Source organism: Propithecus coquereli, unplaced genomic scaffold (assembly GCF_000956105.1).
Source record: "Propithecus coquereli isolate 6110/MARCELLA unplaced genomic scaffold, Pcoq_1.0 Scaffold125, whole genome shotgun sequence".
Classification (NCBI taxonomy): domain Eukaryota; kingdom Metazoa; phylum Chordata; class Mammalia; order Primates; family Indriidae; genus Propithecus; species Propithecus coquereli.
The window spans coordinates 8937144-8958220 of NW_012136636.1; the positions used below are offsets into that span (position 1 = coordinate 8937144).

General features: G+C 49.9%; 1 protein-coding gene and 1 pseudogene across 1 annotated transcript in view; both read left to right on the forward strand.

The window, feature by feature from the left end:
- ATP11A (ATPase, class VI, type 11A) overlaps window positions 1-21077 on the forward strand; it is an 88202-nt gene that overhangs the window by 39183 nt on the left and 27942 nt on the right. The window contains exons 9-17 of the mRNA XM_012637928.1: window positions 461-525; window positions 1726-1807; window positions 3219-3369; window positions 4215-4412; window positions 7173-7346; window positions 8561-8724; window positions 10340-10411; window positions 11850-11923; window positions 18193-18296. Of these exons, the coding sequence (XP_012493382.1) occupies window positions 461-525; window positions 1726-1807; window positions 3219-3369; window positions 4215-4412; window positions 7173-7346; window positions 8561-8724; window positions 10340-10411; window positions 11850-11923; window positions 18193-18296 (1084 nt within the window). The remainder of the gene's footprint in view (window positions 1-460; window positions 526-1725; window positions 1808-3218; window positions 3370-4214; window positions 4413-7172; window positions 7347-8560; window positions 8725-10339; window positions 10412-11849; window positions 11924-18192; window positions 18297-21077) is intronic.
- Window positions 12159-13494, forward strand: LOC105805117 (annotated as a pseudogene).

Sequence of the window (21077 nt, forward strand, 5' to 3'; positions counted from 1 at the left end):
AGTCACATAGCCCAGTCTGCAGCTTTCGCAGAACCTTCTGGGACCCTCCAGTGCAGGTGTCCTCAGACTTGAGGCGTGTTGGGTGCGGGCTGCTGGGCCCCAGCCCAGAGTTTCTGACTCTGGCCCCCTGCCCTTGTGGGCTCCCGTGGGAGTGCTGGGGCGCTGCTGGGCACCTGGGCTCCAGCTCAGCAGTGGGGGGCCTGGGACCCTGAGACCCCAAGTCCCACAGCCCACATGGTGAGCGAGGAAGGGTCCCGCTGAGCAGCGTCCCTGCCCCATAGACAGAGACCGCACCGTCACAGGGCCTGGGCCGACCTTGGCACCCTGCTAGAAGCACATCCACGTGCCATCCATTCCCTCTTGGGACCCCATCTGGGAAGCGGATGTGTGGCTTTGCCATCTCTGTCTTGCTGTCCTCTGTCTGCTCTGTGGTCGTGCCTGATCATCCTTCTCTTTGTAGGCCACTGGGATCAGAGAACTTGCTTCTTAGAGGAGCCACACTCAAGAACACCGAGAAAATCTTTGGTAAATATTTCATTAGTAAATTATTAATAATGGCTTCTTAAATTAAGAATACCTTACAGAAAGCTAAAATCCGCAGGGGTGGCCTGAGGGCATTTCCCTGGCATGAGGTGCTGCAGACTTGTGGCAACGATAACTGGGCCTCACTAAGACTTAGGTCAGTGTTGAGGGGTAACCGAAAGCCACAAAGCAGTGGCATCGGATAATACAGCTCTCCTATTAGGTGCCTTTAGTTTTTGACTCAAAAACGTACAGTTGTATCCAAGAAGAAGTCACAAAACGTAGTTCTGTAGGACATTCCTCTTAACCTGTGCCTGTCTGTGCTAGTGTCTCTCACTATGGTGGGTTATTTCCTGTGTTTGAATTAAATGAGAAAACTTTTGAAAATACACAAGTGTGCCCTCCTGACAGAAAGCCCACTACATATGTCCCTCGGTATCCGGGGGGAGGAGAGCGTTGGTTTCAGGACCCCTTGCAGAGACCAAAGTCCAGGAATGCTCAGAGCCCTTATATAAAACAGTGTAGTGTTTGCACATAACCTTCATGCATCCTCCCGTGTACTTTAAATCATCTCTGTTATGTACAATCCCAATGCAATGTGAATGCTATGGAAATAATTGTTATGCTGTGTTGTTTTAATTTATATATTTTTATTGTTGTTACTTTATCGGATTGTTATTTTATTTAGTGGAATATTTTCCATCCCCAGTTGGTAGATGGAATATTTCCTTTCAGAGCAGTCACTTTTCCTTCCCTCCCTCCCTCCCACCCTCCTTCCTTCCTTCTTTCAGAAATAGAGATTAGAAAATAAAACCTTCACGAGATCTGCTGAGACCTTTGTTAAGGATCAGCCATTTTCCTCTACTGAGGATGTTTCCTTTCAGAGCAGTCACTTTTCCTTCCCTCCCTCCCTCCCACCCTCCTTCCTTCCTTCCTTCTTTCCCTGGAATATTTTCCCCAGATGTGGAGGGCCCACGATATATTAAAATGTGAACTTTAGAAAAAATAAAGTACAAATTGCTCTCTATACTTGAAAAAAGTCCTTATTCTAAAGAATGCCATTGTTGGACTAGGAGTAGGTGGCTTGCCTAGTGAAATTAAAAATACGATTCGTTTTACCCGAGAACCCACTTTCACCACAGCTGTGTGTAACATACCGGGAAGGCACTTGCATCATTGTCATCACACTCTTCCTCTTTGCAGGTGTAGCTATCTACACGGGCATGGAAACCAAAATGGCATTGAATTACCAGTCGAAATCCCAGAAGCGATCTGCTGTAGAAAAGTAAGGCTCTACCTCTCGTTTCACGTGGGTGTAAAATCTGTGGTTTAAAACGGTCGTCACGGTCCACTGTAGGCATGAAAACATGTTCCTCGTGGTCTCATTAGCGGTCCCTGTGCCTGGCTGCACCACAGCTTGGCCGCTGCAGAGCTGGATGTCAGGCTGACTGTCTCGTTTCCTGGTGAGGTGACAGCCACACACCTTCCTGCCTGAGCTTCCCATGGTCAATGCCAGGTCAGCAGCGCTGCCTCTTGAGGACACTCCATCTTGTGAGTGCCACAGTCCCTCAGATGCCTAACAGCTCCTCCTCCATTTCATGAGAAAGTCAAGAAGCCACGGGCTCCCTTTCAACTCTGGGGTTTGCTGGAAACCACGTATTTTCTGATACGGTTTTACTAAGAAAAGCATTCACAGAGAGAACCGAGTCTTCATTAGACAGTCAAGTCCTTATGATGATATATCAAGATGATGGTTGAATTTGTAAGAAAATGCGGCCTGGAATTTTGTCTTCTTTGCCCCTTGTTAAAGCATTTTCTTGCTTGGTGTGGACAACTGAGTGGTCACCAAACCGTTTAGTAAAGAGCCGTGTGCTGTTTATTGACTGTCTAGGCGACTGGGGGTGTGTGTCCTGCCTGCTCTGTGCAAGTCCACCTGGAAACGCGTCAGGGTTTCTGGGCACCTGTGGCTGTACCAGTTGGAAAGAGGGAGATTGGCTTCTGATAAGCAAAAATGCTGTGTTCCAGATGTCCACATGTGAAAAATAGGTTTCAGAAATAGAGATTAGAAAATAAAACCTTCACGAGATCTGCTGAGACCTTTGTTAAGGATCAGCCATTTTCCTCTACTGAGGATGTTTCCTTTCAGAGCAGTCACTTTTCCTTCCCTCCCTCCCTCCCACCCTCCTTCCTTCCTTCTTTCCCTCCCTCCCTCCTTCCCCCTCCTTCTTTCCTTCCTTCCTTCCTTCCTTCCTTCCTTCCTTCCCTCCCTCCTTCCCTCCTTCCCTCCTTCCCGTCCAGTGTTTATCAGTAAATTTCAAACTCATTTTTTGTTGCTTAACAAAATTGATTTTGGGAGTTCTTTTAAATTATAGAACTCTAGACTGCACAGAAATCCTTGTCAACCATATGGTCTGTGCAGTTTTCCCTCCTGTTTACAAACTGTCCTTTTACTTGGTTCTTTGCCTCGAGGCCTCTGGAATTACCTGCCAGCGACCCTGGAGTGAACGCAGGCAGGCGTGGACGAGCTTGTGCCTTCATTTTTCCTGCGTGGGCCAAGGACACTTGCCGCGGCACACGCCGCTGTACTTTTCCTGTTGTGTCCCTCAGCATTGTCTCTGTGTTCGTGGGAAAGTAGACGCAGAGCTCGTTCCTTCAGAGAATGATACCTCAGTAACTGTTAAGTCCTTTTGTTCCAGATCCATGAATGTGTTCCTCATCGTGTACCTCTGCATCCTGATCAGTAAAGCTTTGATCAACACTGTGCTGAAGTATGTGTGGCAGAGTGAACCATTTCGAGATGAGCCGTGGTATAATCAGAAAACCGAGTCAGAAAGACAGAGGAATCTGGTATGGAAAACGACTCCCTTTCTGTGACTAAGGATGTCCCTGTGTTCTTTGTTGAGGGGGTGCCCAGTAAATACTTAGTAATGATTATGAGTTACCTGGCACGTTTGTGATGAGTACATGGAAAAAAGGCACTGGGTCCAGAGCAGGGCTGTGTGCAAACTCAGACCTGTGTCCACTGAGTCTGGGGCAGGGCCATGCACAAACCCCAGCCCCGGTGCACTGAGTCTAGGGCAGAGCTGTGTGCAAACCCAGGCCCGTGTGCACTGAGCTCTCAGCAGAGGCGTTTGCAAACCCAAGCCTGTGTGCACGGAGCTCCGAGCAGGCCAGGCCCATGTGCACTGAGTCTGGGGCAGGGCCATCTGTGTGTCAGCCCATCCTGTCCCTCCCACAAAACCATCATGGCTTCAAACATCAAAATAAACGTATGCACAAAAGTCATTCTTACCAGGCTTATTTTATTAACTTTTATAGGCTATTACCTAGTAAGTTTGGTTATATAAGAGTTGCAAAGAAATCTCATGAATGCTCAAAAGTAAACTTCCCCATTGGCTCTCAGTCAGTGTGGTCTCCCATCACTGGCAGACAACTGTCTTAACACATGGTTTAATCTGTCCCCTGGTGGCATGACACTGGCAGGGATGGCACCAGCAGGTCCCAGCCCAGAAATCGGGTGGCAGCGAATGAGCAACAGCGGCACCGCCCCTGAGGAATCCTCATCTGTGGACTGTGAAATCTTGTGTTTGATAACAGCCTTGTGCAGCACGTGCCTGCATTTAGGTCTTAGATCAGCCGCTGCGACCTAGCCGCTCCCTGGCGGAGGGCTGACAGCCGCGGCGCTCTCTCAGTTCCTCAGGGCGTTCACCGACTTCCTCGCCTTCATGGTCCTGTTCAACTACATCATCCCCGTGTCCATGTACGTCACTGTCGAGATGCAGAAGTTCCTGGGCTCCTACTTCATCACCTGGGATGAGGACATGTTTGACGAGGACACCGGTGAGGGACCGCTGGTGAACACATCCGACCTGAACGAGGAGCTGGGGCAGGTCAGTGTCTGTGGGTTGTCCCCTGTGATGTGCCGGCCCGAGCCGCCCTCCCATCCCCGGTCTGCAGGTTCTGAATGGCCAGTAATGATTGAGTGTGTCACTGGGCCATCCTCTGAATGGTCGAGTGACACTTTTCCATTTTAATTCATGCGCAGAGATGTGACCCATAACTGGTGAAAGATGGTAGCAAAGTTGTTGTTTGGACTTTATTTGCATAACAATTGATAGTGCTTTTATGTGTGTAACTTAATGCAAAATTAATCACATTAACCGATTAACATAGTCGCCTGTGGGTGGCACCCGGCACCCCTCTGCCTTGATGGTGTGAACTGGGGTGATGGGCGAAAGGTGAGCGCCAGGTGGCTGAGCGCCCTCCCAGGCGTCTGTCTTATGGGTAGTGGTGAATGTCATCTCTGCTCTAAAGATGAGCAAGCCCAGACCTGGGCAGTTTCTGGCACTTGGCTTCTTGCAGAATTCCCACATGGCATTCAAATCTCGCCGTTAGTGACAGCTGTGTGGGCTCAGGCAGGCGGCTTCCCCACTCCACACCATGAGTACCTCGGTCAGTGAGAGGAGGGTGATGACAGATACCTGCCCAGGGCAGCATCTGGTGTGACTGCGCAGGTGTATGTGGCTGTGGCCCTGCAGCGCCCCCACCTGCACCAGGGCCCCGCAAAGGTCTGGATTTGCAGGGGCACATCTGCTGCCCTGGGCCGGGACCGGGAGAGACCTTCTCACTTTTCCCCACCCCAGAGGAGTGGCCTCCCCACCTTTCCCAGGCTGAATGTTGTAGGAAAGGCAGTTTGGGAAATGGTAATTCTTCCGTCTTGTCTTTTCTTTTTTTCAAAAAAAAAGGAAAAACTTTTTTTTTTTTTCTTTAAAGGAAAAACTTTTGAGGAGCATTTTTGCAAACAGAGCGGTTTCATACTGGTAGCCAAAACCTCCATCATCGCCCCCAAACAACAGTTTGTCAATAGAACCAAACTCTAGATACAAACTGCCTTTATCTGCCTCCTGTGAGGAGCATTCCTTGATGAATGATAGCCTTTCCTTTGTTGATGAGTTTGGCTTTTTCAGTGTGTTTATCTAGGGCATTCTATACCCATGTGGTGGCTTACTGTTCCAGTCAGCAGTGCACAAATCATAATTTAGTTGCTCAGTAGTAAGATATTTTTATCTTAGAGTATTTCATATCCTTTGCAAAAATCGATGGTATATTTTGTGTATTCCTGAGAACTTCACTGGGAAAGAACTTTTTCAGTAACAGAAATATCCAGCAGTATTGAGTGGGGCAAATTCCTTCTCTTCCCCACCGGTTCCATTTCCCTGGAGTCCATCAAAGCAGGAATTGATGTCTGTCTTGCTGATCAAAGCCTGGCTCCAGCCAGGAGGCTGACCTGGCCCCTGGACACAGAACTGAGGTTAGGACTAATGGACCAGCCCAGAAAATACAGGTTTCAGCTGACTACCAGGTCAATGTGGGTGAAATTCGCTGCTGTCGTTTATGTAGTAGAGTAAGACAACTGCTCTTGTATGTGAAGGAGAAACTCACCTGCCACTCCAGTGTCTGAGTCCGCAACTAAAGCACTGTCTCCCTTCGAGACACTGTGCTACGTGCTCTGTGCACATCTTCTTACGTGATCATGTCCATGCCATATGTGGTCAGTATCATCACGTTTCTCAAATGAGACACTGAGGCTCCGAAGATTATCCCAACAGCCTCAGTGAGTCAGGGAAGGGCCTGTTCCATCCGTGAGCATAAGTCCCTTGGAAGGCGTCTCTGGTGAGATCAGGTTAAGCAAGCCGATCGACCACGTTGCAGCGAAAGCTGCCTTTGTTCTGATGGCAAAGATGACAGTAGCATTGATTAGCACTTGACTTAGGATTGGCTGTCTGCCTATGAGAAAAGAAAATTATAGGCTAGTATCCATGATGAGTATAGTAGCAAAGATTCTCAACAAAATACTAGTAAACCAAATTCAATAGCACATTAAAAGAATCGTGTGCCATGATCAAGTGGAATCTATCCCTGGGATACAAGTATGATCCAACATACACAAATCAATAAATGTGATATGCTACATTAACAAAATGAAGAATAAAAATGATACAATCATCTATTGATGCAGAAAAGGCACTCAGCAAAATTCAACATCCTTTCATGATAAAATCTCTCAACAAATTAGCTATAGAAGGAATGTACCTCAATTTAATAAAGGCTGTATATGACAAATGTACAGCTGATGTCATAGTCAATGGAGGAAAGTTGAGAGCTTTTTCTTTAAAATCAAGAACAAGACAAGGATGCCCCTCTCACCACTTTTATTCAACATAGTACTCAATGTCCTAGGCAGAGCAAATAGGCAAGAAAAAGGAGTAAAAGGCATCCATGCAGGACAGAAAGAAGTTAAATTGTTTGCTGATGACACGATCGTATATCTTGAAAAGCCTAAAGATTCCATGAAAAAACTGTTAGAACTAATAAATTCAGTAAATGTGTAGGATACGAAATTAACATACAAAAACCATAGCATTTCTGTACACCAGCAACAAATTATCTGAAAAAGAAATCAAAGACTTTCATAAACTTGTTTAATGTGACAAAGAAATAATCTCCTGCAGTTTGTAGGCAGTGAACCCCTAGAAATCCACTCCTGTTGAAGCTATAACTGGTGCTGGGGAGGAAACCGGCTGCCACGAGTGTGAGCTGGAGAGCCCCAGCACCTCGCCCCTGTGTCCTAATTCGTGCGGTGCCCACAGGTGGAGTACGTCTTCACAGACAAGACGGGCACCCTCACGGAGAACAACATGGAGTTCAAGGAGTGCTGCATTGAAGGCCACGTCTATGTGCCCCACGTCGTCTGCAACGGGCAGGTCCTCCCTGACTCCTCGGGCATTGACATGATCGATTCCTCCCCTGGCGTCAGCAGCAGGGTAGGTGCCACACCCCCCTTTCTTCTGGGGTCCAGGAAAGTCCGACTCCTGCAGGCTCCAGTGAGGACAGTCACCTGTCACAGTGTGTGCCGGCTGCCTGTGGAGTGAACCTGGTCAGTGATACCCCTGCTAGAATCACCTGTTAGAACCTGGATAAGCAGGGCAGATGGCACCCTGAAAGTAAAGTGAGCACACACAGCACCTGTATGTGCAAACACACTCGCACACAGACATGCACGTGCACACCCCTGAGCACTGTGGCTCCAGATCCCCGCACCCTGGGCAGGGCTGGGGTCCTCAGTGTTGGCCTGGAGACGGTTCCTAGATGGGTGACGACTGTGGAGCCCTGTGGGGTGTGCCAAGGAGTGGGTGGGTTCATGTCAGGGGTGTGCAGTTGTCCCCTCTCGCTGCGAGGGCACTGTGTCGCCCTCTCACGTGCCCAGGTGGATTGTGGTACAGCAACCACCATCTTACTGCAGAGTCTCGTGGCTGTGGGGATGTGTCAGGGTGGAGCCTGTCCCCCTGCCCCCACCTGTCCCTCCCCGCCGCACAGGTGCGGTGTCAGCACAGCCCTCCTGGCCTTGGCCACACGCGAGAGTCCCGGGAACCTTCAAGCTCCTGGGAATGCAGCGTGCAGCCAGGGCAGAGGGAGCCTCAGCCTGCTGTGTCCTCAAACATACCAGTTCACCTTCCTAAACTTTCATTTCTGCAGCTACAAAATCAGGAGAATAGCTTCCTCTTCATCGGTTATTTTTAGATTGCAGTTTACTGTGCGAGTGCACACAGCGCTCCGTGAGCCACGTCTGGTATAAAGTGCATAGCCGTCAGGAGAGTGTTGCTGTCACACGGGCATCAGGGCTCAGGGTGTTGGCTGCACTCCTGTGACACGAAGGTGCCCTTTGCTGCTGTTTTCCTGGACGCTTCGCGGTTGTTGGCCTTTCTGAGCATGTTGAAGCCCCTGCAGTGTCTGACAGTGTCACTGCCGGGCACAGCACCTCTCAGTTGTCTGCGTTGATGCGAATCACCGTGCAAGTGTCCCAGAGCCAGGAAGAGCCCCAGTCAGATTCCACTTTATATCAGCAAAGGCAGAGCTGATAAGCCCTCAGCTGGCAGCCACACGCCTGCCACTCTCCCTCAACCCCTGCATCCGCTGTCTTTTGGTTCTTCCCATATGTCTTAAGCAGAGATGTACTTTTGGACTTTAATTTTAACAGGAACGTGAGGAGCTGTTTTTCCGGGCTCTCTGCCTCTGCCACACCGTCCAGGTGAAAGACAGTGATAACGTGGATGGCCCCAGGATGTCACCTGACTCTGGGAAGTCCTGCGTGTACATCTCGTCCTCTCCCGATGAGGTGGCGCTGGTCGAGGGCGTGCAGAGGTGGGTCAGAATGAGCGTATGTCTGTGGTCAGGCTCCACCTGTTTCCAGCCCCAGTCATGGCCTCATCTTGGGAATGGCATCGATGCCACCCCGATGCCACATGTCTCCTGAGCAGTCATGGCCTTTATGCTCGGGGCCCCCAGCTCCGTGTGAGGAGGCCCTTCATGGTGAGTGCAGACCATGCCCTGGTGCACGAGCCTCTACTGCTGTTTTGTGCGGGTGGCTTGCCCTCCTCACATCCGTAGTGAGTCTGCAACAACCACAGGCTTTTGAAGGTGGAAGAAACCCACACTTCCTTTAACACGAATCTCCTTCCTACATCTTAGAAAACTGAAGCCCACATGTGAAGCAGCGCTCCCAGGGTCACGGCTTGGAGAGAGAGCAGGGCCGGGGTGTGGGTCTCCTATTCCCTGCTTTTTCCCTGGGCCCACATCACATTAACATTAGCACTGTGCACCCTCCTTGAAGAGCCTTTTACTGGAAGTTCTTGCTGCCTCATGAGATACGGCATTTTAAGCAAACACTTGGGAAGATACGTTAAACATTCCAGATGTGTGGCATAATGTCAAGTCAGGGAAATCTTTTTCAAATTCTCAGGGCTCACGATTCTTATGCACAGTAAAGGCGCTAAATCTCCCCTCCACCTGCCAGTAGTGTGGGTGTCACCTTCAAGGACTGACTGATTGGGAGGAATGACACGTTAGTGCCTCCTATCTAATCAGAACAGTGTTTTGTTGTGTGTTTTCCTCACGCAATTGGATTAATGGCCCAGATGCACAAATGATATCACCACGGACCTTTATTGTATAAACCCACACGTGCCTGGGCAAGGCTTCCCAAAGCTAGACATGTCTCTTCCTGGAAAGCCAGCGCTTAGGAATTGAGCTGCACGCAGTCACAGGTGTCAGAGGTCGGGGCAGACTGTCCCGGCCTGGCCTTCAGATGCACCAGTGCTGAGCTTCCCTTGGGCTTCCCCACGTTCCCACAGTGCTACGGCCTCACAGCTGCACATTGTGTTGGGAGGTACGTCCCTCTCCCTGTCCTCTGTGAGCCTCTCTCACCCGCCCGAAGCTGTGCCTTTGTCCCTTTGCCCAGCTGGCAGGTGCCCACAAGCCCTGAGGGGCACTGGGCTCAGATGTGCAGGATGGGGTGCTGCACGGATGGGGAACTGCCTGCTGGGCTTGACGCCCTGTCAGGACAGGATCGGCCTGGAGAATGACAGTCTCTGACTTGATTCTGACCTTGAATTCTCTGCTAAACAGCAAGGTAAAAAGCCCATTCATCAGAAAGTCAAAACACTGATAGAAACAGGGCTTGTGAGTCACAGAGCTGCTGCTGCCTTTCTGAAAAGGGTTGGCAAAATGAAAACCCACCTTGCTGTGGTGCTAGCGGGGGTCGGGTAAGGTGGAAATTCTGTTGCTCTGGGAGAATTTTTTGAATTGGTGAGTAAATTCAATATTATAATTTCCTGACTTTATAATGCAGTTTAGAACTTCAGTTTTATGGAAAGTGTTTGTTTTTCAAAAAGAAAGCTTTTCCAAAATGTAAAACAAATACTCCATGAAAGAGATACCAGAATTTTGAGTTAACCCTGGATTTGCCTTCTCATTGCAGACTGGGCTTTACATATCTGAGGCTCAAAGACAGTTACATGGAGATACTCAACAGGGACAGTGACATCGAGAGGTGTGTACCACACAACGTTAAAATACGCTCACTTTGAAGAGTGGTCTTTACAAGGTTTTCCAAGGTCTCTGTGTTCTTGGCACAACTCGCTCCCTCCCCTTCCTGTAACGTCCGCAAGAATGATGTGAGAACCTTCTGGAGACTGCCTGGCTGTCAGAGGAGAGGTTTGATGGTACTGAGGGCCACCTGGCCCGGACAGTTCTCCTTGGAGCTGTAAATTGGTGTTCAGTGAAAAAGCGTTTCGCCATCAAATCCCTGTGGGGTTAAGCCACCTAAGTCAGGTTTTACCGCAGCTCCTCAGGGTGTCTGTTGTGTTGACTCCACAAGGGGAGCAGTTGAGCAGCTGCCCCGAGGCAGAGCACAGCCTGCGTGTTCAGGAGCATGTCGCGCCACTGAGGACAGTTCGAGCACCGATGCCTTGAGTGGCCAATTTCACAGTGGAGTGTTTTACTTTTCCTGTCTTTAAAGATCTTTTGATTCTCGGGGACTGTGTTGGTCTCTGGGACTGTGTTGGTCTCCAGTTGCCTGTCCCTGAGACACATGACCCACCTTGTTCTGACGCAGGAGGTTGGGCGGCGCATGTCTCCTTTGTCATGGCAGGAATCTACCGTGATGAGAGGAGCAGAGACGGGTGGCCAACGACATAGGATTTGGTGGTGATGGCCTCAAAAGAACTGGATTTTAAACATTTCATTCTTAAGGAAAATAAATTCCCAGGTCAAAGAGTAGAAGCTCCTTGACTTCAGGACTGGCTCCTGAACCCCCAGACCCCAGCTGGGCACCTCTCCACAGGGGCATCCCAGGTGGTGACTTGTGGTCGGGACTTCTTGTTTCCAATGGCAAAGGTGGCGAGGTCGCTGCTGGGACTAGAGCGCAGGTCTGGGCCCTGCGGAAGGATGCCCAGCTCCAGGCTGGCGCCAGTGCAGGGAGACCCTGCTGGGGTCTTCAGCCCCAGGGAGTTTTCAGAGGTAGCTGTAGGGGTTGCTGAGTTGTTTTTGATGTTCCAAATGACACACAGATATTACAAGTTTTCTGGTAATAATACTGCACAAACGAACTAGAACATCAGTATTCTTAGCTTTTTTTATGGTTTCTATCAACTTAAAGGTTTGTTATTGGGGATCCCAAAACTCGATACCACTTTCCGGGTCTGTGTCCTGCAGCTTTAGCGAAGTGCATCAGTGTGTGAGAAAGGCAGCCGCTCCGTATTGAAACTAGGGGCTGCGACTGGCTTGGCCTGGGGCATGGTGAGGTCGGGGCCTCCCTTCAGGGGCTGCCGCCGTGCCTGTGAAATCCAGGCTCCTCTGGGCACAGAGGCCTCTCGGAGGGACCCGGGCACGGTGGGCTGCTGGCCATCCTTTGGGGGGTTGGCGTTTACACGGATTCGATACCGCATAGACCCAGGCAGATTCCCCAACTGTCCACATTTCTTTTTCAGGTTTGAATTGCTGGAAATTTTGAGCTTTGATTCAGTAAGAAGAAGAATGAGTGTAATTGTAAAGTCTGCTACAGGTAGAAATTTCTTTTTCTCTTGATTTCTTAGATTATACATGGTGATTGTGTTTTACTCTGATGCTCACTTCTAGGAACTTCACTTTTAGGAACTTCAAAGATTTAGGATTTAAGAAACATTTATTCTTGTTTTTTTTTTCTAATGTAGATAAATCCTTTCATAATACTTATTTTTTTATTTAAAAATATAAAAGTTTTTTTTTTTTTTTGCAATGGGTTTGCTGCCGGAACCAAAATGGGAAAGGAAAAGACTCACATGAACATCGTCATCATTGGTTAGACGTGCAGACTGGGGCATGTCCACCACCTCTGGCCGTCTGAGCCACAGATGTGGGATTGACAGAAGAACCATCGAGAAATTGGAGGAAGAGGCTATGGCGATGGGAACACCCTTTCCAGGGTGCCCGGGTTTGGATATGCTGAAAGCTGAGCGTAACGTGGTGTCACCACTGATCTCTCCTTTGGAAATGTGAGACCAGCAAATACTACTACTGTCCTTGATGCCCCAGGACACATGGTTACAGGCACGGCTCGGGCTGTCCTGGATGTTGCTGCTGGTGTTGGAGAATGTGAAGCTGGGATCTCCGGGAACGGGCAGACCATGAACACACCCTTCTGGCCCACACGCTGGGTGTGAAACGACTAACTGTTGGTGTTAGCAAAATGGCTTCCACGGAGCTGCCCCACAGCCAGAAGAGATATGAGCAAATTGTTAAAGACATCAGACTCACATTAAGAAAATCAGCCACAACCACGACACAGTAGCATTTGTGCCAATTTCTGGTTAAAATGGTGAGATTACGCTGTAGCCTAGTGCTAACATGCCCTGGTTCAAGGGATGGAAAGTCACCTGTAAAGACGGCACTGCCCCTGGAGCCACGTTGCTTGGAGCTCTGCATCACATCCTGCCACCAGCTCGTCCGGCTGACAAGCCCTGGCATCTGCCACTCAGGATGTCCACAGAATTGGTGGTTGGTGCTGGCCCATGGGCCGAGTGGAGACTAGAGTTCTTACTCCTGGCACAGTGGTCGCCTTTGCTCCAGTCATGTTACAAGTGACATAGAGTCTGTGGAAATGCACGAGGAAGCTTTGAGCGAAGCTCTTCTAGGGGAAAACGTGGGCTTCACCATAAAGAATGTGTCTGTCAGAGGTGTTCATCGTGGCAACATTGCTGGTGACAGCAAAAATTCCCCCCCAGCCCTCCCAGGAAGCAGCTGTTTCACTGCTCGGGTGATTGTCCTGAACCATGGCCAAGTCAGCACTGGCCATGCCCTGGACTGGACTGTCACACAGCTCGTGGTGCCTGCATGTCTGCTGTGCTGAAGGAAAAGGTTGGTCGCCTCTCTGGTAAGAAGCTGGAGGGTGGCCCTAAATTCTTGAAATCTGGAGACACTACCATCATCGATATGGTTCCTGGCAAGCCCTTGTGTGTAGAGAGCTTCTAGACTGTCCTCTGCTGTTCATGACATGAGACAGATGGTTGCTGTGGGTGTTGTCAAAGCAGGGGACAAGAAGCCTGCAGCGATGATATGGCCGCCAAATCTGCCCAGGAAACTCAGAAGGCTGAATGATGATCCCTAACGCTGCCACCCCCATCTCAATCAGCAGTGGAGGATGTCCCAGACCCTTTGTCTCAATCGACCATTTAACTTTAATAGATTAGTTAATGATAATGATGCATCATAAAACCTGCCAAAGGAAAGGAGAACGTTTTGTGGACTATTTTTATTTCTTTTTGTGTGACTGTTTTATTCGTTTTTAAAATCAGTATTTTTTAATGTAAACAACTTGACCAAAAATCTGACACAGAATTTTGAGACCCATTAAAACAAACATTTTTAATGAGAAAAGAAATAATAAAGTAAAACTGTTTTAAATGTTTAGCAATGAGCGCTGTGCTAAACCCCCACAGCCTTGTTTTGTGTGTCTTCCTTAGTATTGAGTTGGCGTTGTTTCACTACTGAAAATTGCAGGTTTAACCCTGTTGATGAGCACCCTGGCTTTCCTCCACACATATCTAAATAACAGCATGTTTTCAAATCATTTTTTAAGGAAAAGTAATATAGGCCTGCAAATATATCTGTAATAATGTTCACAATACTAAATGAAGTGAGCTCTGTTGCTTGTCCAGTTGCCGTAACAATGCATCTTTATTTGAGGAGAACAGACTTTGTCTGTGCCTTGGAGGCGGGAATGGTAAACAGTGTGGGCTGCGCAGTCAACCCCCCCACCCACTTCAGGGACTTTTCAGCAGCCTCTGCGCATGAGCTGTCACAGGTGGGTGGTCTTAAGTCCACTGGGCTCTGGGCTGTCCCTGAATCCGCACAGCCAGCTCCTCAGGATCCCTGTGGCTCCCTCTTGGCCTTGGCTGCCTCTCCTGGCCAGACTGGCTCCACTGAGGCCCTCCCAGGAGATCCCACCCACCATGGTGTCCCATTTGCGCTAGCAGACATCCGGCCTTGTCCCCGTCCTCACCCCGTCAACGCCTACCATGAGAGGGACCACACGCCCCACAGCAATGCAGCCCTGCACCTCTATTCCCTGGCACTCAAAGCTCAGCTATCCTGGCTCTTGGTCCTTGGCTGGCCCCACAGACCCAGCTTCCTGGGGGCTCCCCCGTGGCTCTTCATGGGCTTCTCAGGACCTCGCTGTGGTCACTGCCCAGTGCGTCAGGCCTCTGGTCACCGCAGCAGGCACCGCTCCCCCAGCATCCTCCTAGAGATTCCTGCCTGGCTTTCCTCCCAAGGAAGCCCCTAGGGTCTGCAGAGGTGACTGCCTATTGCTCAAGGCAGTCCAAGCTTTCCTCCCACCTGGCATGGACTGTCCACATGGAAGGCCTTTGCAAGGTAACCCAGAGCATGCTGATGCAGAACTCACACTTTTCTGCGTGGTGCTCTCACCACAGCACTGCCCGCCACTGAGTGTGCAGTAAATGCTGGTAAATTCAGTTTGCTCAGTGCAACTTAAAATGGCATTTTACCAAGAGACGCAGGATCTTGCTCTTCGCTGTTTCCGAAAATGAGACGATGCCAGGCTGTGTTTATCTCTTTGGAAAGATGCCTGGTAAGCAACCAAGTGCAGCCGCCACCCTGGAGCTAAGAGCTTCATGTCAGCGGTTTCCTGATACTCGCCCTGAGAGGATCCCATTGCAGCGTGAATGACAGAATGTGGAGCCTTTTCAACAGCCACACTGACCTTCCAACTAGGACGTTTGTTTCTCTTCTGAGGCCAGCGAGGGTGGGGCAGGACGCCACAACACAGCTCTTCACAGCATCATGCGAGTGGCTGTTCCTGGAGTGCACCACCGTGTCACACCGCACTCTCGTGCATGCAAGCCCCCATGGCATCCACAGCATCACCGCCGAGTCAGTCCGCAAACGTTAGGGACAAAAGCAGGTGCCAACTAGACTTCCAATGACAGTCACAGGACACAATAACAATCTGAGTACCATGGTGCCCATAACTCCTAGAGAGAGAGAGATCTTGTCAGCCGGACAAAGGGTCCTGTTAGGACAGTGTCTGGGGACAATTCCAGGTGTGCTGAGATGCAGGAGGCTGCTCCATCCTGCACTGAGAGTTTGAGCCATTCTCAATTGCCAGAATAAAGGCATCGAATGGTGGGATTACCGTATCAATCTGCTTGTCACGTGGCTTTCCCTGTAAACATGTGGAGCCGAGTTGAGCTGTGCGGGAGATTCTGCTCAAGGCCGTGGTGAGGACCACGGTGCTCAGGAAGGGACGCACCTGCCACCCTTGGAGCTGCCTCTCGTCACACTCACAAACGGTCTCTGCCATGTCTGAACTATCAAGACCTTGGTGTTGATATCATGGGCTACACCATGGAATCTTCGTAAATAACTTCAGTTTCTGTCAAAAAGCTTTGAAAAGGAGTTAGATCACATTAAAAATTTGGGTCTGAGGCATTCTCACCATTAGAATGTTCTCATCCACCAGGAGACGTCTGTAAATTTCCCAGGGCATCTCTGAGGAACTGCGTGGCCTGTCCTCTGAAACCAGCCACTCCCTCAATTAATTTTAAGGAAGGTTTGAATATTTAATTAAACAAGTTGTTCTCCCCAGAGGTGTGCACTAATTGCACTGGTTCCACCTCCTGATGGGCAGGTGGGGGTGGTGCAGCCGTCAGAGCTGGGTCGCAGCCCTGACCGTCGAGAGCTCGCAGCACTGGCAGCCACCACACCTTCCGGGAGACCTACTTCTGACGCCTGTGTCCCCGCGGTACATGCTTTCACATGATTCACTGCGGCTGATTTTGAGGAAGGACTTGGGAAGTCCAAGCCGTGGAGCTGCTCCTGCTTGCAGAGAGACATGAAACCTGGCTTTCTAGGACGTTCTCTGCCAATGCTATCTCCACCTCAGGTGAAATGTTAAGCAATCTGTGTAGCACCTCGCTGGGGAAGGAAAAACGGAAAGCACTAGCTTCGCACTGTCTTGGAGCTGCTTGCCAGGCATCCTGTTTTCTACCACAAGGCAGCCACTTCTGAGACCTTTGCTGTCACGCGTGGTTTTCCATGTCCTTGAGCTGGTGTGTGTGGGACACAGCAAGAGCCAAGCCCACAGGGAGCTTGGGCCTTGGTTTTGCATCCCTGGCCCTTCTCCAGATGGTTCCAAAGAGCCCCCTCGATGCTGGAGTGGACTGTCCACAGTCACTCACCAGGCACGCACAGCCACACAACGGACCTGATCCCTGTGTGCTGGTCTTGTCACCCGAGTGTTAGCTGCCATGGGTCAGGGACCACATGCTCGTCCACAGAGCTGCACAAGCAGGTGCCAAACTCCTGTAGATGAAGTTTGGCTCCGTCCTCCGGATATTTTATTCAAAGGCTCTCCCTGACCAAGTCTTCAGGCCGAAGGTGTCCTGTGTCCTCAGTGGGTATAAAGGATCTGACAAGTCAAGACGGTGGGGAAGTTAAACCATTCACAAGTCACTTGCACGCACCCTGAGACATAAAACATGATTTTTCTGGGGAAAAATGCCATTTTTTAAGAATGTGTCACTGCGTTATCTAGACTACAGTTCTTGCTCTAGGACATATCTAATGAGGCACGAGCATTGGTGGAATTGTGTGTGGCAGTCGGGGATGGTTCTGGAATCAGGCTGGTGGTATGACCAGCCCAGCACCTGCTTTCCTAAGCTGAGCAACCGGGAATCTCGGCCATAAACCCGCAGGGTCTCGTGGGCATGTCTGTGAGGGACTCCCTGTGCCAGCAGGTTCCTGCTCAGCCTGTTCTCGCAGCTCCCTGTACTCGCCGTTCAGCATTCCTGCCGCCGTCCTTTCTTGCCCCAGGTTGGCGCTGACCCTGATTGTAGACTTCTGTGAGCATGAGTCATGTCCACGTCCCATCCAGTGCTCTCAGGATTTGGGGCCTGAGATACTTCCTGTGGGCCATCAGCATCCAGCAAGGCATATGGCTCTGTCCTGGTCAGAGAGCCGGGCATTCGAGCTTCGTAGGAACGTAGCTCAGGCTACAGCCAGGCCCCAAACGGCCCTGTGGGTGCTGTGACGGAATACAACGGAGTTGCCATGAGCCATGGCACAAACAGGCTGCCTGGCAGAGCACTGCATGGTTCCCAGGCCAGCGGAGTCTTTACTCGAGGACCATGGGTCTCTGGCTGTCACATGGAAGCTGGCATCTGCGTCTCTACCACATGCCAGAGTATTATCCTCGACTCAGCTGGAGGAGAAACTCCCTGTCTTGAGGAATGAGAAGCATTCGCAGCACAAACGTGGTCCAAGTAGTCCGACACTACTGGGGGTGTGAGGAAAATAATAATGAGTCCTGTGACCCTGATAAAGCCAAGGGGGACCTAGACATCTCGTTCTGTGTCAGGATGATGGTTTTCTGAGGGGATTTGTTGTTTGCCTTCCAGTATTTCGGCAAACTGTGGTCCCCTTCTGAGTCAGCCACACCCAGCCCCGTCTCAGGACGACTCATTGCTCCTTTGCTTCTGCACCAGAGAGAAGACAGAAGGGTTAGGAGGCTGAACGCCCGGGAGACAGTTTCTCTTCCTGGTTCCTAACTTTCCCATGCAATTTCTAGGGTTGTAGGAATAAAATGAGCCTTTGGGATAATCTGTATTTTTAGTTTTTTTCCTGACTGTAGCATGTTAACTGGTCCATGAACATCTTCTTTCCAATGGTCTCAGCACTGATATCTCTAGTTTTGTTTTTAAGAATAGCATACCTTGAAAAATAACTTAATCTTCTCCATATTGTGATTAAATCCCTTTTGTCCCCCTCATTTTATAGGCGAAATTTATCTGTTTTGCAAAGGAGCGGACTCATCAATATTCCCCAGAGTGATCGAAGGCAAAGTCGATCAGATCCGATCCAGGGTGGAGCGGAACGCAGTGGTAAGATGGGACTGGGGCGGCCACCTTGTTCTCCTGCATCAGGGAGGGATTTCCATGCACAAAGCTCCTGGCTGAGAAGGTCATATCATGTCCCCTAAGAGAACATTTCGAAGGCAGAATGGGCCACATGTGAACAAGACAGGAAGACCCTGCTGACCTCTGCTCCGGGGCGCACAGGCCACCTGCTCTGCAGACCACGTGTGTGTCTTCATTTTGAGGTGGGGGCTGAGTGGATTGGTGTTTTGGGGGGTCAGATCTATAAGCACATTTGTGGCTACTGTATTGGCACAGGTAGATCTGTGTCCTGAAGGAGTTCCAGTGATTCACTTCAGACATGAGTTAGCACTTTCTTCACCTACTTGGTTTTCTTTCTGCATCTGGTTCTTAAGCCTGTGGCTTGGTCAGTTCCGTAATGTGAATACCACTGTTCAGCTGGTTGACAACGCTGAGCTTCTTACCATCATTCTGGCTTTCTCTCTCTGGGGATTGCTGTGGGTGTAGGGCTGGCCTGGGTCTCTCACCTGGGGACCGCCCCATCTCCAGCAGAGCCCTCAAGCCAGGTGATCCTTGGTTCTCAGAGGCCTCCCTCTCCTGTCCTCATGGCTACCTTGTCCTGCGGCATCTACACCCGTCGTTCTCCTCACCCCCAGTGGTCGTCATCGAGGATGTCCTCTGGGGGTTTTGTCTCCAACTCCGGCCAGGTCCTCTTACACCTGCCGTCACCCTCTGTGCAGGTAATGACAAGCTCCTCCCAGAGGTCCAAGAGGATGTGAACTAAAGTGCCTGCGTAGCACACAATTTGAGTTCAAACAGTTGCTCTGGACCGAGGAGGGTTAGCCAAGATAATCTTGGAACAGAGGCCGTGAATATTCAACGTTGCTTTCACTTACAGAGTTTCCATTTGTCATCAGTTTTGTCCTCACTGTCAGCCTCAATATTTGATTGCTTTACTATAGATATAGCATTAAGAATTTCTTGAGTGGACAGGAGCCCTGTTAGTCCTGAGAGCATGACTGCAGCGGCTAATGCAGGTTGAACCTCTGTTAAATGCTTCTGTCGGTGTCACTTGGCTTTAAGTCCCTACTAAAACCACTCGTAGCACCTGCTGATCACACAGAGTAGCTGCCATTGAACTAACAGGAATCCGTAAAGCAGCTGCAGGACTGAGATTGTCAAGCTTTTCTGCAGGATCCTTAAATGACAACATCCCTAAGTTCCCCCAGCTGCAGAGGTGCGGCAGCTCTGTGCATGGATGATGCACGAGAGCTGACAAGCACTGGCGGGGCACTCGTGCACACACGAACAGCCCATGGACACACAACAGATTTTAGTGCGACGGTGCATGAGGGTGTGTCCTGAGGAAGTGGCTCCATCTGCAGTTCACTTTCAGGGCCACGGGGAGGTCATGTTCCATCGTGACCAGGTTGAGGTGTGACGCTCGGTGCACCCATAGCCATATGTGCAATGTGACTGGTCTTGACGGAGAGTCTTGATGCGTAACCCAAGTCCCAAATGCTTCCTCATCTGCCAGATCCTCACTGCTTGCGTCCTGGAGAGAGTGGAGCATGCACTGTGTTGACTGTGGTGATTTTAAAGTCCATCCACTTCTTGTTTTAAGAAGCTTTATTGAGATATATTGAACGTACACTAATCTATACATATGAACAGAGGTAAGTTTTGGCATATGTACACATGTGAAAGCATGACCATGGTCAGCTTAGGGAATGCATCCAACACCCCAAAATTGTCCTCATGCCTCAGTACCCTCCCTGCCAAGCCTCCCCACCACCACAAACCACTGCCCTGCTGGCATCACTGCAGATTAGCGCCCACCTTCTAGACGTTCATACCGATGGAATCACAAAATATGTGCCATTTTATCTGGCTTCTTTCATCGTGCATAACTATGTTGACATTCGTGAGCATGTACCAATGGCTCACTTCTTTTTATTGCCAAGTAATAGTCTGTTGTGTGGACGGACCACTGTTTGTTTACACATTCACCCACTAATGGATGTTGGGTTATTTCCAGTTTGGGGCTGTTGTGGAAAAAGAGCTGATGTCTGGTGGGCATGTCTGGGATGAACAGCTGTTTCCTTTCTCCTGAGAAATTTGATGTCATTCCTGGCTGCCTTTTGGATTTTTGGTTATGATCTGCCCCAGTGAAGTGGTTCTAAGTTTCTTCTGCTCAGGGATCTTGAGCGCCTTGGATCTGTGGGCTTTTTTCAAGTCTGGAAAATTTTCAGTGATTATTCTACAGACAGTTTTTCTGTTATCATATCTCCTTTCAGCAGTTGTGATGAGTGGTGTACTCAACTGCTGATGTTATTCCACAGCTTACTGAAGCCTCTTCTTTTTAAAGAATGTTTCCATGTGTTTCATTTTAGACAGTGGCTGTCGCTGTGTCTCAAGTTTGCTGATCTTTCCTAGGCGGCGTGGAATCTGCCAAGGGTCCGTCCAGGTGTTCTTCTCCAGACGTGGGAGCTTTCGTGCCCAGAAATTCCACAGGGTCATTTTGTACTCTCATGCCCCACTTAAGTTTGTACGTGTGTATGCAGTTGTGGTGACTTACTTCTTCCCTGCCGACTCTGCTGTTGGTGTCAGCTGCAGCGGAGGGATTGTCCTCATCTGGGGCATGGACTCAGCCTCTGCGTGTGGTGGCCTCTGGCGGAATGCCTGCCTGGGAACTAGGCTGTTCCTACGATCTCAGATTTTGTTCCCAGATGTGGCTGAGTTCCTCGGAGACAGTTTGTTCCTTTCGGGCAGTGCCTTTATGGTGTG